The 16,182-nt window shown below is 47.8% G+C and overlaps 2 protein-coding genes and 1 long non-coding RNA gene across 4 annotated transcripts; 1 reads left to right on the top strand and 2 right to left on the bottom strand.

Moving 5' to 3' along the window:
• Positions 1-5,672: 5,672 nt before the first annotated feature.
• On the bottom strand, positions 5,673-7,603 carry LOC111256207. The gene is made up of 2 exons (XR_002676203.1): positions 7,372-7,603; positions 5,673-6,081 (listed from the first exon to the last, which is right to left on the bottom strand). It is a non-coding gene; the product is annotated as an uncharacterized LOC111256207 (long non-coding RNA).
• A 1,281-nt stretch (positions 7,604-8,884) lies between these two features.
• LOC101756846 lies at positions 8,885-10,007 on the top strand. Its single transcript, XM_004959656.1, has 4 exons — positions 8,885-8,979; positions 9,110-9,231; positions 9,320-9,558; positions 9,639-10,007. The coding sequence occupies exons 1-4, from the start codon at positions 8,885-8,887 to the stop codon at positions 10,005-10,007; spliced, it is 825 nt and encodes a 274-aa protein (XP_004959713.1).
• Positions 10,008-11,100: 1,093 nt separating this feature from the next.
• Positions 11,101-14,327, bottom strand: LOC101772775 (protein ACCELERATED CELL DEATH 6). 2 transcript variants are annotated; one of them, XM_004957842.2, is made up of 3 exons: positions 13,588-14,327; positions 12,080-12,612; positions 11,101-11,945 (listed from the first exon to the last, which is right to left on the bottom strand). In XM_004957842.2, exons 1-3 carry the CDS (start codon positions 14,291-14,293, stop codon positions 11,211-11,213), a joined length of 1,974 nt encoding a protein of 657 aa, XP_004957899.1. In that variant the 5' UTR covers positions 14,294-14,327; the 3' UTR covers positions 11,101-11,210. The 2 variants fall into 2 exon arrangements, with proteins under 2 accessions (XP_004957899.1, XP_012699681.1); XM_012844227.2 differs by having other exon boundaries at positions 11,101-11,936.
• Between the last annotated feature and the right edge of the window lie 1,855 nt (positions 14,328-16,182).

Here is a 16,182-nt window from a genome sequence, read left to right as displayed (position 1 = left end):
CCTTGACCTTGACCTGGGTCACCATCCCAACCCTCGATGCCTCATTCCTTGACCTGGGGTCTGTCGTACATACATCTATGGGTCCATCAGAAGGTTTGGACAGTCCTAAATACAGGGCCAGACACCGAGACGTGTCAAATATGAAGGCTACGGTGCAGGACGGTGTAGGCTACGTGGAGTAAAGAAACTAGTCGAGAATTAGGAAACTACTCGTAGCAATTAGAGTAGGACTCATCTAACCGAATCCAACTAATATTCTTGTAAACTACCGACCTGTAGCCCTGCTCCCGGCAATATAAGGCGAGGCAGAGACCCCCCTCCAAAGCTATTCAATACAAACAACACACAGGACGTAGGATATTACGCAATCTAGCGGCCCGAACCTGTCTAAATCGTGTGTCTGAGTTCACCTTCGAGTTTCTGATCTCGGCGAGCCCCACGCACTAAACACTACCACGGGCACCTCCTCGGTAGGTTGCCGGGTCTAAACACCGATAGCTGGCGCGCCAGGTAGGGGCTCTTGCTGAGAATCCACTAGAGAAGTCGATGGCCCAAGTCATCATCAAGTCAACCATCGCATTCAAAGCGGGCGTGACGTTCATCTTCGACTCCTAGGTTTGCACCGCAGATGGCGCTGAAAACTTTCACCGCCACATTGCGCCAACCCTGGAGAAGAAGCATCATGCCATGAAGCTCCAGCATCAAACTCTGAAGGATCTCGTCAAAAAATTTGGTGAAATTTCAATTTCTGACTTAGACAGAGGCTGGGGGGACGAGTCCAACTACAACTCGACTTCTCCCGCTAGTCGGACTGGTTTTCACGAGCCAACGCTTAAGCGATCATGTGAATTGGATTACGACCCAAGTCGATTCCCGTTTGGACTCCGAAACACAGGTGCTATCTACCAAGCTACCCTGTCCAGATCACAATTCGACGCGGATTTGATCAAGGACCCTGACTACTACTCGGCTGAGGGTCAATCTGCATTTGTATTGTCTTCATCTTGATCTTGAAGAAAAAGTAGGTGGATCGACGAGCTGACGACCGGGGAAAGTATGCAAGTACCCGAATTTCTGGCCAGGATCGCCGATCTAAAGATGAAGGGACTGATAGGCATTGGGCTAGCCTTCAGTTTCTTGAAGAGATGAGTACAACCCTTGCAACTCCGCCACACGTGGGGTTATGAGTACTCGGGTCTTAATGACCTGTCCAGGATGTCGCCTGAAGAGATCTCCACTAATGAAGTGATGGAGAGACTGGGGCGTATGTTCAAGAATGCTGAGGATATCCCCAAGATAGTCAGGCCTTCAATGCTTCCGACCTGCCAAGAGAAGTAAGTACCCATGGTTGTAGCCCCCGAGTACCTATTAGTTGTTGACCTTCTTTGCCAACTTTTTTCCCTTTATGTAGGAAGACTACTCATGTTCTTTTCACCCCCTCCTCCCCCCGGTGTTGATGATAGCAAAAACATGTGGCGTACTTTTGGACTGGGTTGCTCTGTAATTGGGGCCACCCGGGAGGAAGAGGAGGAGGACGACGAAGAGACCGAGTCCCTTAGCAGCTCGGACACGGCTGCTGCTAAGGATTTTGTTGTGCAGCATCATACTTCGGAGTAGGTCGGAGCATCCTTTGGCGCGTCAAAGCATCATGCTGATGCTAGTTTAGCCCTACCACTGAGGAGGTGACAGACAGCGGTTGTCAAAAGGCGCGTTTCGCGTAGTCTTCGCATCGTTGAGGATGCTCCTCCGCCGATAATAACCTTCGAGGAAGGGCAAGACCCTGAGGTGCAGGTATGATTAAGCTTGTATAGTGATGCCACGACTACTGATCATGACTTCTTTTTCCTGCAGGCGGCCAATGATGTAGTCGAGACAATGGAGACGGCAGCCGATACCATTCCAATTGAAGTTCCAGCCGCCAGGGAGGACATTAATGTTGGGGATGATTGCGAGCCTCCCGCTGCTGAAGTGAACCCTACGGGTACTGAGGTACTCGTAGGGGATGAAATTAGGACTACCCTAGCTGGTACACCCAGGAAATGCTGCCGCATGCCCCGCCAAGGGTGTCCACCCCCACTGTCCAGCCGATGCGCTTGGTGGGGAACCCGTCACTGAAGCTGCGGAGATCCACCAGGTGAGTACTCTGTTGTTATTTGAGTACCAATTTTGTATCAAGTACTTGGTTGTCTTCCGTTTCTTATGCTCTATCTTGTGTAGTACATCCTTAAATGTGGACATTGGTGCATCAGGTTCGGGGTCAACAACTGATGGCGCAAGCCGCTCAATTGAAGATCCAGCCCCCGCGCCTACCATAGTCCTAGCCGAGAATCCAGCTCTGACGCCAGAGGCGGGCGCCACATCCTTTGTTGTTGTGTTGATGCGTGATGTGATCAGCTCACTGAGGGATGTTACGGTGCCAGAGCACTCCCTGAAGCTGTGCCTGTGCAGAATCCGCCCACGTTGGAGGTCTTGGACGCGATACCTCTCAACGCTGCAGATCCCGGAGTCTCTGAGCTCGAGGCTGCATGGACTCTTGAGGCTGTGGCTACCACAACTGGGACGTCATCTGAGGTAGGGACATCAATAGACCACGAGCTAGTCTCGGTACCCGGCACAAGGAGCGAGTCGGCCACGGAGGGTCTGCTGCGGCCTGAGGAGGTCCAGGCCTTCGAGAGCCCCCTGTTGGATCCGTGGACAGTGGCTACCATTCTGGAGATGAACCAACGTGTCGTGTCGTATACCGAGGTAAATTCTGATTTTGGTTTTCTACTATTTATCTTGCAAGGTTTCTTCTGCGCATCCTCCAAATACTAATTTTTGGTGAACAGGACCTGATCAACCATTCTCGCCGGAATGCTCAATTTCTGCAAGAATATGATGAAGCCGTGCGTCGGATTGAGGTACTGGAGAAAAAACTGGCTGAAGAATGACTGCAATCATCTCGGCTTGTGATGAAGTTTGACAGTTTAGCGGCGTCCTTCCGGGCGGAGAGGTAAGAGTTTGCGAGTAAAAAAGACCGCCTCGTTGCCCGTAACAAGTCGTTGTACCACAAGATTGAAGGTGAGTACTCGCATTTGTGGCCTCCGTCTGTCTATAATCTGTAGTCTTTTGATTGATGTCTTGTTTCCATTGTGCAGAATATAAAAATTAAGAAATTGTGCTAAAGAACTCTGTCACTGATTGGAAGAACGCCTTCTACCAGTTGACCGATCAGCATGATAAGTTGGTGCGAGAAGTGGAGAAGATGGAGCATGATCTGGAGAAGGAATCCAAGATGCGCCAGGATGGTGAGGCTAGTCTTGTCGAAGCTACGACTACCGTCCAGGCACAACAAACCGAACTCCAGCAGTGGACCGAGGTGGCTCAGCCATTGGCTGATATGGTGGAGCCCCCAGTTGAAGGCGCAGAACCTCGCCCACTGGTGGAAAAGCTCCGAGATGCGCCAGCGAAGATCACCAGCTATATCCAAGGGATGGCGAAATCTATGTCCAAGCAGCTGCTAGGCTTTGTCAAGTCCTTCTACCCCAAGGCCGACCTGTCTCCTGTCACGGAGGGGATCGCTGGGGACTATACTAATGAAGTCTTTCAGCAGTATCTGGAAGAGGTGGATCCCATCGCTAAAGAGGTGGCCAAGTATTTGGATCTGTAGTAGACTTATCTTTTCCCCCCTTTTTTTGTTGGTCATGAAAAATATTAGTCCTGTAATGGAATACCTATGTGTATAACTTTAAGTCTTTAATCGATTTGTTGCTCTTCGACTAGTTATCTGCAATGTTTAGTACATCTCAAACTTTGGTCCTGATTCTGCTCGTTCAACCAAGTTGAGTGTCTGCGCACAAGGCTACTATTATGAGCCTCTTCGGAAGTGATTTGTTGAGTACTTGGGTACTCGAGCTATCCGGTAGTAATCATTGAGTAGTGTCTCTAAGATTTCTCGTGATAGAGCTTTTTCCCTCGACTCTTCGGAGTGGAAGACTTGCATTATTGTTGTTTTGTCAGGAAGTACATATGAGAGTACTGTTCTTCCTTGTCTGGTTGTAAAAGGGACGAGTCGCATGTGAGCATTAACTCCAGATTCCATACGATAAAGATAGGCTTCACGTGGGTACTGTACTGGGGTCTAGTGCCCTGGGAGCTTTGTTGTGCAGTCACGGGTGCTTTCTGTAGCACTCATGGATGGTAGCTTGTTGCCCTGGTTATAAATAGAGCTGTTGTTGCCTTTGGAATGCTCATGGCTACAAAAAGTACTCAAAACTAGTCGGAAAAGTCTACAAAAAGTACTCAGAACTGCTGCATTTGGCTAAAAAGTACTCGGAGGCTTATCATACATACATCTATATGCCCACCAGAAGGTTTGGACAGTCCTAAATACAGGGTTGGACACCGAGACGTGTTAGACATGGAGGCTACGGTGTAGGACGATGTAGTCTACGTGGAGGAAAGAAATCAGTTGAGGATTAGGAAACTACTCTTAGCAATTAGAGTAGGACTCATCTAGTCAAATCCGACTTGTAAACAACCGACCTTTTGCCCTGCCTCTGGCAATATAAGGCGAGGCAGGGACCCTTCCAAAGCGATTCAATACAACCAACACACAGGATGTAGGGTACTACGCAATCTAGCGGCCTGAACCTGTCTAAATCATGTGTCTCAGTTCACCTTCGAGTTCCTGATCTTGGCAAGCCCCATGCACTAAACACTACCATGGGCACCCCCGTAGGTAGATTGCCGGGTCTAAACACCGACAGGATCACCGTCCTGAATCGAGGGTCGGGCAGGGTCAATGTCGCATGGGTCATCGCTCCATAGCAGCAGGGTCACAGCCTAAATCGAGTGGGCTATATTAAGCAACAGGGGAGGGGAGATGACACAGACTAGCATTACTAATGTGGGATGCCGCCTGAATTGAAGAAGATGTCCTGCTGGTGGACAATATAATGTAACTTGGGGAGCCACAGCAATCAACATCAAATTGACCCTTCTCCAACGAATCTGAGAGCAATGGAGAGAAGAGGAGGACATAGACAATCGATTTTACTAGTGCCTCATGCAAAGTGTTGGTTGACGGTGAGTGATTTGTGGCCGGTGGTGATAAGTTGCCTGAGTAGAGCAGCAGCACTAAGGAGGCGGGGAGGCAGCTGCTTGCGTGACTCATAACATGGATAATAGGCTTGGCGGGCCATCATACGCAACCCAGATCGATCAGTTATTTCTTGTTTTTCTTTTCTTATTTACTACGTTGTATAGAACTTTTGTATCATAGTCATAGTCGGTTTCAACGACCCGGATTGATTGGGGTCAATCGTTCCAAACTACCCCTTCGACCCATATTTTTAGACACTAGTGACCCTCGTCCCTCGACCCCGACCCTCGACCCAGTCGACCCGACATTCTGGTGACTATGTGTATGATCCTGGGTGGAGCAGAGAAAGAGTTGCAAGAAGTCTTCGGCACAATCTGGTACACATCGCTTGTCACAGGTTTGTGTAGCTTGCATTTATCTTGCTCTTAGTTGTGTTTTTACAACTCCATTGCTTTGCTTCTCTCTTTGCAACTCTTTAGACTTACACATTACGCGTTTAATAGTGTGCTACTTTCTTTAGCTAAATCTTCGTCTACTAAGTACAACTATCCATTAATTTCCCAACAGATTGTCAGAACTCATCAGGAGCTAACAAAAGGGCACGGAGCTCTTAAGTATTGCTTTTGTTTGGTTTTCACAATCATTGGCACTAACAAAAAAATAAAGAAAGCAACCGGTGTACATGTATTTTGTTTTCTTGGAAGAAAATAAAGTGACTTACACTTGTGCTGCCCCGCTGCCCAGTCCTATTCCCTTCTCGATGATTCTCTTAGAGTCTTAAAATATATAAAAGGAAACAAAGGCAGACCCTTTTCTCAGCGAAACGTGGACATGGAGATATATATATGGTCTGATACTTTCTTGAGAAACTTCAAGCTAGCGCTCCCGTGAAAACGAAGACAACTGGAAGAGTCAATCAAATGATGGTGCGCATTTGACAGTGTCTCTCGTATAAACTCTAGCACTTGTCCATCTCTCTTTCTTCCCATCTCCAGCTTCTAATAAGATAAATGGTCAAACGTCGTGACCGAAAGTCAACAGCAATAAATATTTTGATAAGAGGATAATACTTTACTCTTTCTTTTTTAAAGAAGAGAATTGCAAAGAAACTGAAAGTACGTCTCAGTAAAATATAACCGTGGCATTTATCGATCAATAATATAATACCGGCCGGTTCATGGGCTCCAACGAGAGTTTCATGCATACAACCTTTTTTTAGTAATGGAAATAAAGACTGCCCGGGCCTTTTGTATCATGGGATGCATATAGCCAGATCCAGGAATGGAGCAAACAGGGTGCTACGTAATCAGAGGCTACAAATCCCATTAGTTTTAAAGTTCAAACTAAATATATAGGTGTCAAGTACTCAAGTGACACAACAAACAGTATAGGAGACTAGGAGTAGAAGTTAAATGCACTAATGAAATGCAAAAAAAAGTACTCGATACGGCTAATCTTCAGTGTGAACAACATTTTTTGATAAATGTTTCTTATCAACATGAAACTTTTTTACCCCAGCATGGTCTGAGTTCGGCCCCTGCATACAGGTACACCGTTGAGCGCATCAAGACGATGGAACTGAAAGTCAAAGTGCAGTACTGGACCATGTCGTGTGTGCTTTTGGGATTCTACAAAAACGTTGGGCCATTATACGTCACGCTGCACGTCTTTGGGACAGGAAAGAGCTAGAAGATATTATTATGGTATGCATTATTCTACATAATATGATAATTGAGGATGAGAGAGACTCCTATCAGTTGCATCAAGATGGATGACACATATGAAGAAGGATGATCTACCAGACCAATAACAGGACTTGACCATGGACCAATACATGGATTTAGTAGAATCCTAGAGATCAATGATACTATTCATGATAAAGAGGCGCACAAACGTCTCCAGTCAGATTTGGTGGAACATATATGGCAAAAATTTGGTGGTCAGCAAACTTAGAACACAACCTGTGTAGTTTAATGTGTCCCAGTCCTTGCAAGTATCTTGTAATTTCCAAATTTTTCATCAGAGTTGTTGTATTCCTAAATTAATAAGAAATTGTATTGACATTGGTTAATGTATCTCTAAATTAGATTAACATGGCACATATTCCATTGCTCGACATGTTTATGGAGAAAACTTCATCTGCTATGGCAGTATATATAAGTCAGCAATCAGGCTACCAGAACAAAAGGAACAAATCACATCTATGCATTGCATAGACATCGCACAGAACAAATCACATCCTAGCAAGCAGGCAACGTAATGCGTATATATCGCACAGAACAAATCACCTCGAAGCGGCGGAGCACCTGCGTGGGAGCGGCGCGGCCCCTCGCTGGGCTAGATCTCGAGCGTCGCCGTCGCCCTCCTAGGCCCAGCCAAAAGATTCGCCTACCGCGTCCGGGGTTGCCGTGGCCAAGCTGGAGTCGGATGCTTGGCGCCAGTGGTGGCGGCTCGGACGGTCGCGGCCAGCGGCGCGGATCGGGATCCTTGAGCGGATGAGGACGGAGGCGGACAGGCGGTGTGCGGGATAGGGAAGGACTGGACGAGAACCCGCAGGAAGCAACGACGGGAAAAGGAGTCGGGGAATTTTTTAGCTAGATGGGTCCCATGCATGGACTCAGGTGCTGGTTCTCTGCGTTGCGGCTCTGGTGTTAGTTGATGTTAAATCCATGGTGGGTCCCACCTTAGGACCGGGGTGCACCCATACATTGCTGGTGCCCTAACAAGACCCTGCCCTTTTCCTGCTCATAAAATAGTAGCTGCTTATGGGTCAACGGCAGCAAAAGGAAACAAAGCAACGATAATAAATACTCCCTTTTGACTTTTGATCATTTATCTTATTCAAAAAATTATGTAGGTATTATTTATTTTGTTTATGATTTATTTTATCATCAAAAGTATTTTAACATCGGCTTATTTTTCATACGTTTTTAATAATTTTTGAATAAGATGAATGGTCAAACGTTGCGAAAAAAAAGTCAACAATGACAAATATTTCAATACAGAGGGAGTAATAAATTCCGATCAACGCCGTGCAACGCCTACGAATACGTAGGTGTTGCATGTATACGAATACGAATATATATATATATATATATATATATATATATATATATATATATATAAAAGTTTCATTTGACTTTTTACATCAAAGGCTAGAGGGAGGCCACGGTTGAGTTCAAGCAATAATTAGACAATTTTTTGCATGTATGCAGTACATGCCAATTGCTAAATTAAACCCTTACCGGCCGACAACCCTTGTCTTACCAACCCACGGTACGGTACGGTGGACTGCTGATCGCTGTATGCCTGTATGTTTGATGCCCCACTTGTGGTAACCGTGCTCTGACATAGTCTTTTGACTGGTTTTTAAGCATGCAGCACAACGTAAGTACGTAACGAAGGGGTCAACCAAATTTAATTTAACGTATGATTTTGACAGGGCCTCACAATCATGTACTCGTACTGGTTCAGCCCCTTTCTCCTCCTCGAGTTCATTGCACTCGTGCTTGTAACTGAACCCTAGCTCCTAGTGGACTTATTTTTACTCTTAACTTCATTGCAACTTGCGCAGGAGAAGAACACTGAACACCGTCTGTACGTCAGCAGTGTATAAATGTGCTGCACACAGGCCTAGGCTTTTCACGGCAAAGCAAAAGCACAGACGCATTGTATTTGCATTGCTCGCGAGTCGCGACTACACTTGTTGATTGTTGCTTTGATCTCTTGCTGATTGTTGCTGCTGGCCGACGGTCATCGCTAGTTGCCGGTGCCTCGGATCCTATCCTCTCGCACTGAACAATGGATTCAGGGGATGCATTCGCCGAATCCGGCCCGAAGCTTATGATGGCGAGAGCTGGCGTTGGTTCTTCTCCGACGATGATTGAGACCGATTGGTATGCACTCTCGATCAATATCACGCACGCACGCCTTCACGCGCTAGCTAGCGCTATTCATTACCTAATTTTTACTCGTACGAAAGAGCTAGAGTTCTTACGCATTGCTATACACGCAACATGATTTCAGGTGCAGCAGCGAGCATCGCCGGTGCGTGGCAACCTGCGTTGTTAAAGGGACTTATGGTCTGGAGAGCGATCGAGAAAAGGGGAGGCTGAGGAACACGCGGGAGAATAAGCAGGCGCCAGGCGGTAGCGCCGGCGTGGTGGACGAGCTTCCACTTCCGCCTGCTTCAAACGCTCGAGTGCGATTGTTTCTCCTGCGACCTTTTCGTCGGAGCCAACCGGAGCTTCATCTATGGCGCCATCTACGAGTACGAGCCGCCGGGGGGCGCGGGGCGCCACCCGGAGGCTCCACACTACATTGTCGCCTTCCGGGGCACCATGCTACGGGACCCCGCAGCGCTTCACGACATCTACCTCGACGGCAGCATCGCGCTCAACAAGCAGCACAGATGCCGCCGCTTCCGCAGGGCCCGTGAGCAGGTCGAGCAGCTCCTGAAGAAGATCACCAATGGCGCAAGTGGCGGCGTCTGGCTCGCGGGCCACTCGCTCGGCGCGTCGATAGCGCTGGACGTGGGGCGCGACATGGCAACCAGGAAGGGTGCTATCTCCCGACGTTCCTCTTCAACCCGCCGCTCCTGTCGCTGGCGCCGCTGGCCGAGTTGCTGCGCATGTCGGACGCGGCAAGGAGGGATCTGTGCGTCGCCAAGTGCACGGTGAAGGCAGCATTTGGGAGCACGTTCCTGAGGTCCCATGTGAGAAGAATGGAGGGGCTGTTCCAGCGGCTGGAAGATTGGGTGCCGGAGCTGTTCCTGCACCGGAGGGACATCATCTGCCAAGGCTTCATCGACTACTTGGAGCAGCGGCAGGAGATTCTAGACCGAGTTCCCCCGGAGTTCCGATGGCTCGCCGAGGAAGCGATGGAACTGTCACTCCGTGACACGCTCACCTCCTGTTGGCATTAAAATCACCTTGCAGATCCTCTACACGGGCCGGTCAGACCGGTTTCGCCGGCGAGCGAAAAAAACCAACAAACGCCCGCCCGAGAGGGACCTATCAGGGCAGGCGCACCTTGGATTGTTCCAGGGTCGGCAGGCAATCTAGAACGTCCTCAGACGTTGTAGAGACGAAGGAAGAACAGCAGATGGGGATTAGAAAAGCTAGGGCAAAGAGAAAAGGTAAAAAGGCAAAATAATAGATTGATAATGGTTTTGATCGATTGGATGTCCTCAATCGGCCGTAGCCCTTTATATTTATAGGGTGGGGAAGTCTTGCCCCATTAGGAGTCGAAACACTAACAAATCCGGTGTCAAAATACAACTTCTAACTCGGACTACACAGACCAACCGGTCTGACCATCCTGGGAACCGATCTGACCGATTTCCTATGTGCAGATCTTCCCGAGGTCATAACTCTCTCATCCGAATTCCAAATCAGACATTCTACGTATACATTTTGATCTACTCGATGAGAGATACATAATGGTGAAGTTTTTTGGAGTACTTTGACCAAATCGATCTAACCGGTTAGGAGATCAGTTCAGAGACCTGATTGTCCAGATCTGCAAATTTTAACCTTGAACCCATCCTTTCGTGGCACCAACACCATCATGAGCGATGAGGAGGAGGAACTAGAGCAGAGTACAGCCACACCTTTTGCCATCCGCGAGGCTGTGGAAGAACTCGACCAAGACCAGCGGCGCATTCGGCTCTCACAGCCTCCAGCAGTGGTGGGAACCGGACAACCACCTAAACTTGAGCTCCAGGCAATACGGCTATCGTACAGTGTAAACTCTGGATGCTGTTGCATATGCCTTCGCTTGGTGCCAAATACTCATTACTCAATTGCGATGTGCATTTATATATGTACTGTTTGATGTCATATCAATTGAATTCATTTTTTTTTCTGTACCCACAAAAAAAATTCATGTTTTCGTGTATCATGTATTTAACGGTATATCCTGTGTATCATGTATAGAGGCATGTGCAGATATATAGTTAACCAGAAGTTTTTCTTTTCTTTTCTCCATTGTCGATCAGAAGTTAGAATCACAGTGAGTTCGGCAAATAGGCGAGCACTCGTGCAACTTGAAGAACTTGTATATACAACTCATGCAACTCTTTAAAGAAACGGGAATGGTACACCAAGGCACACTATTGCAGTTCTCATCATAGCAATGCTAACAGAAAGATGAAGCTGTAAGTAAATATCGTACCAAGCATCCTCCGCAGGAATAGACAGGCAAAATTGGAGCCAACACCAATTGTAAGACGGCTCCTCGTTTCCTGTGGCAAGTGGGTCTTAAACGCTCCTTTCCAACCCAATCGCCGCTTTATCGGCATGAACAAGAACCATAGCTGCCAACTAGATGGGTTGCGAAGCAATAGGGTCATGAAGGTAGACACGCAGACCACAATGGCGATCCGCTCGCTGACCGGGCTCAAAACAACATAGGCACCCAATGCGAATCCTATAACCATACTTCTCGTCGCCTGCTCCATCGAAATTACAGAGAGGAACATGTAGATTGCACGAAGCAGCGGATGGACATGTTCTGACCCTGCATACGTGAGCCAAATGGTGGACAGCGTGGAGCCAACAAATGCAAGAGTGTTTGCCATCACGAATGCCTTGAAGGTATATCTGTGTGACAAAATTGGTGCGCCGGCATGTGGATGTCCATCCGATATGTAGCCACCGGGCAGAGTGAAAACTGCTGCAAATGTGACTGTTGAGACAAGCACGGAGCCAACAATTAAATTCTGTGCAATGTTGGTAAATTTCTTTAGCTCGTTCCCAGAAGTTTTCCCAATGCCAAATTCATCTATGAAATGATCAAGGCGACGAGGACTAAGAACAGCTCCAGTCCATGCCAAACAGCGGAGAATGATGACCTGTGGATTCTACCAGAAGAAAATCAACCTTTCAGGAAAGCAAATGATACAATTTACAAAAGAAACAAATTTTAAATCAAACCATAGCATGAATTAGAAGATGCAAAGAAGAATGTAGTCCCAGGTGATTCGGTGAAGCTTACCAGTGTATAACTTATGCCTTTGTCAGTTGCCAGTACTGCAAGATCTAAGGCAGTGAGGCCCTGGTTGTTCACTATATTTGGCAGTACACCTTTTGTTGCCATTAGAAGACTCACTATCATCTGGTCTGCATTCTTTACAGCAAGATGCAGGGGCGTGTTGCCTTCAGAATCCATGACATTTGCCATTCTTACAAGCTCTGCAGTACCAGAGAAACGCCAAACAACTTTCCATTTCTTATTCTCAATAGCAATATGTAGGAAATTTCTTCCTCTGCTGTCAAGCAATTCGTCACAATCTGGGCAGAATCTACAGAGTTCATAGATGAGTTGACCATATCCCATTTTAGCAGCAATATGTACGGGACATAAACCATTGGAATCTGACATATATGCTGGAGAAGTGTCATGGCGCAATAAGAGCTTCATAGTGGAAATATTTCCAACAGACGCAATGTAGTGGAGAGGAGTACTGCCTGACTCATCAACTTCTTTCACAAGAGCTGGGTTCCACTGCAGCAATTCCTGTGTCATTTCTATTATGAAAGAACTTCAGTGAATATGTCAGGTGCATGGAAGTATAAAATAACTTTTTCTCGAGTAATGACGTAATCACACCTAAATTTGATCGATTATGCGTAATTTTCAACAAAAATGGTTCATCTTTTATAAGGTTCAATAAAAAAATCTATAACTTTTGTCAGCCTGTTAACTCCTCATTCCTTGAGCAAATAACTAGCATTCAAAAAAACTTCTTCAATAGAATAGAACCGTCCATGATATACTACTTAAGCCTATGTCTGTCCATGCTTACATGTCCTTTTCAACAAGGTTCTTTTCACATGTACCTTTATTTATCTTCTATCTCATGATTCACATGTAGGACAGTAGGATTAATATATAATATGCCACCCTGGCCATTTGATGAGTGCTCACTGCCCACCCAAAACTCAATGTTACCCATAAGTATTTGTGCCAAAACCTATTTCATAAGCACTAAATGTGCAGCCCCACATAATCTGATAATCGACTACAGAATAATCATAATGTCACAACTCACAGGCTCACAGCATGATACTCACTGTGTGCTGCCAAGACAACCCTAACCAAAATCGCTATCACTAGCTTATAGCAATTTGAACTGTTTGAGTTTAGATAGGTATACACTAAAGTTCAATGCGTGATAAAGTGAACGTGAATCATCACATCAAACAGAGAATCCAATCATCCGACTCATACTCCATCCACCACTAGCTTTAGAAAAAGGGGCATCATTGCTTTGAAACGAACGGCTAAATTCAACTCAATCCATGAATCCAACCACCACATAGTTCGATCATTCTATCGAAAGAAGTATTTCCAGATTTCAGTCAAGCTTCCCACAGTACCTCAATCCCCAATTGACAAACTAGCATATCTAAACCTGACCCACTAGATCTTAATGCACTCCAAATTGCTCATTAACTCGTCATAAACAGAGCAACATGAACTAGCAGTCAGGAGGAACTTACCGTAGCTCGTTAGCACGGCGGCGTGCATCACCGTGCGGCCTCCCGGACCCGTGCTCGAAGCCAGTACGGGCACCTCCTCCTCCTCCGCCTCCGCATTCCTATATGTCCTCAAGAGCAAGCGCACCATCCCCTGGGACCCGGCCGCCGCCGCCATGTAGAACGGCGACTCCCCGGCGCCGCCGCACAGCCCCACGAGCCCCGGGTCCGCGGCGGCGAGCGCGCGCGCGGCGGCCTCGTGGCCGCCCCGCACGGCGTCGTGCAGCGCCGTCTCCCCGCGCCTGTTCGTGGCCCGGGCCAGTGCGCGCAGGGAGGAGGAGGAGGCGACGAGGAGCGCGACGACCTTGTGCGCCCCGGCGCGCGCCGCGAGGTGGAGCGGGGTGTCGAGCGCGGCGTTGCGCGCGGCGAGGAGGCGCGGGGCGCGGCGGAGGAGGAGCGACGCGAGGTCCGCGTGCCCGCCCGCGGCCGCAACGTGGAGGAGCGTGTTCCCCCCCGCCGTGGCGGCCGACTCGAGGTCCGGGGCGGCAGGGTCCGCCAGGAGCGCCTTGACGAGCCGGCGCTCGTCGCCGCTGCGCGCCGCGCGGAGCAGCGCGGGGCCCATGGTCGGCAGCGCGGCAGCAGCAGGCAGCGGGCGCGGGGTCGGGCAGGGGGACGCGGTGGTGGTAGGCGTGGACGGCGGCGAGGCCTCCGCCGGCTCCGGCGAGGCCATCGTGCGAGCGGGCGTCGGTGGTGGAGCAGGGGGAGGGGGGGTGGGTGTTTTATTTTGGATTTATGCCACCGATGACCTGCTTTGCTTCGAACTTTGATGTGAACTGCGAAGCGTACAGCAGATGGAATTTACTTGGTGTTAGACCCTCGGTGATGCTCATAATTATGTTCAGGGTTCCATTTCTTTCTCTGACTTTACGTGGAACATACAGATGGTGTCATGGTGATTTTTTTTTTTTTGAAATAGAATGGTGTCACGGTGAAAATTGGCGATAGGCTGCTAGTTTCGGCGCCATGATCTCAGCCATCCTTCTAGGTAAGTGAATTTAATATTTTCTTGTCGTTAAAATACAATCATTGTAGACCACAAGTATTATCCCATTAGTATACTCCTAGTATCTTCTTAATGCTAGTGGGTTTTAAATTATATTTTCTAGTAGTACACCAGGTCCTGACCGAATATGTGTGTTTTCATAGTAAATAGATAAAGCCGGCCAATATACTATTTGAAAGTGGAGTAGTATACTCCTGTATAATTGTTGGCAGACACGTCTTGTTGCATGGTCTAGCTAGCAAGACATACGATTCGTCGATTCCAACAGTGTTGGATGCTCATCCCTTACAGCCGTCGATTACAATACAGTGTAAACCCTACAATACTAATATAGTTATCATGATAGCACGAACAGAATCCTCGAAAACAAGAAGGATGGTACAAACAGAGCCCGCAGGGACAGCGGGGAAAACCACGTGGTTTTGTTCTCCGCACGTACAGCAACGTGCTTTCCATTTTAACCACCCGCATGGAGACGCCAATAATTTTTTATGTCCACAGGGACCGGGAGGGGGTGGGTGCGGTCCGTGTCGGAACACGGTGCACGCGGCGAGGCGGCAAAAGGCACGGCCGTCGTGCGTGGCTTTTCCCTCCGCTCTTCCGGTCCTCGATGGCCACGATGCCGGCCGGCCATATGGAAAAGAAGCCGGCACGACCTTGCGCCGGAGGACGCGCGGGACTCGCACGTTTCCAGCGTGTTTCAGCCCTAGCCTCCGGTGTCGTGGACAGCAGGAACCGATGTCGCCACGCGGGCACTGCCAGCCGCCCATCCAAGTCAGGTGGGAGCTAGCGCGACCATCCGTTAGCGACTGCCTAACCGTCGGCGTCGTCGGTTAATCTAGAATCTAAGTGGGGGCATATCTTGGGTCTATCCCTCTGTGTCGTATACCAAATGAATTTAGAGTAAGGTGTTCTCGAAAACATACCCTCATGATCAGTTTGGTGCCGCCAATTAGCAAGAGGGTTGGCAAATTAGGAGTAGAGTTTACCTCGGAGTCACGCTAGTTGGGAGTAGAGTTCTAGATAATCTCTGGGCTCTTGTTAGGAAGGACTCAAGAACATATGATACTTGGATAGGGAAAGGGCACTCAAATAAGAGAGTTATCAACAATCAGAAAAACTAACTCAATATTTCAGATAGGCCGATCTAACAGTTTACAAGGATTATATTCATGATTGACTTGCTCCTCCATAGTATGAATCTCAAATACTAAAGTTGAAAAAAACAGTTTAGGATTCACGAAAATTAAGGTCCTTGCTGGCCGGGCTAGGTCCACCACCAGAGCGTACACGGCCCCATTTTCGTTTCAAGTTGGGCCACAGAAACCGATGGGCCCTTTCTCTTTTTTTTTCTTTTTTCTTTGAAGAATAATTGCACGATGTGACGATTAAAACACCCACCGCCCAAGCTAACTAATCAAGTTGTCTGCGAAAATTCTTCAGAGTTTAAGTTTCAAAGTTTCTATATTTTGTTAAAAAAATAAAATGGATATCTTTATTATAAAAGGCAAAAAAAATTTGAAAAAACATTGACACGCCTTGGGTGACAAGTGTAG

This window comes from Setaria italica, chromosome II, assembly GCF_000263155.2.
Source record: "Setaria italica strain Yugu1 chromosome II, Setaria_italica_v2.0, whole genome shotgun sequence".
Classification (NCBI taxonomy): Eukaryota; Viridiplantae; Streptophyta; class Magnoliopsida; order Poales; family Poaceae; genus Setaria; species Setaria italica.
The sequence above is the reverse complement of the archived record's forward strand: the minus strand, read 5'-3'. Positions and strand labels throughout refer to the sequence as shown.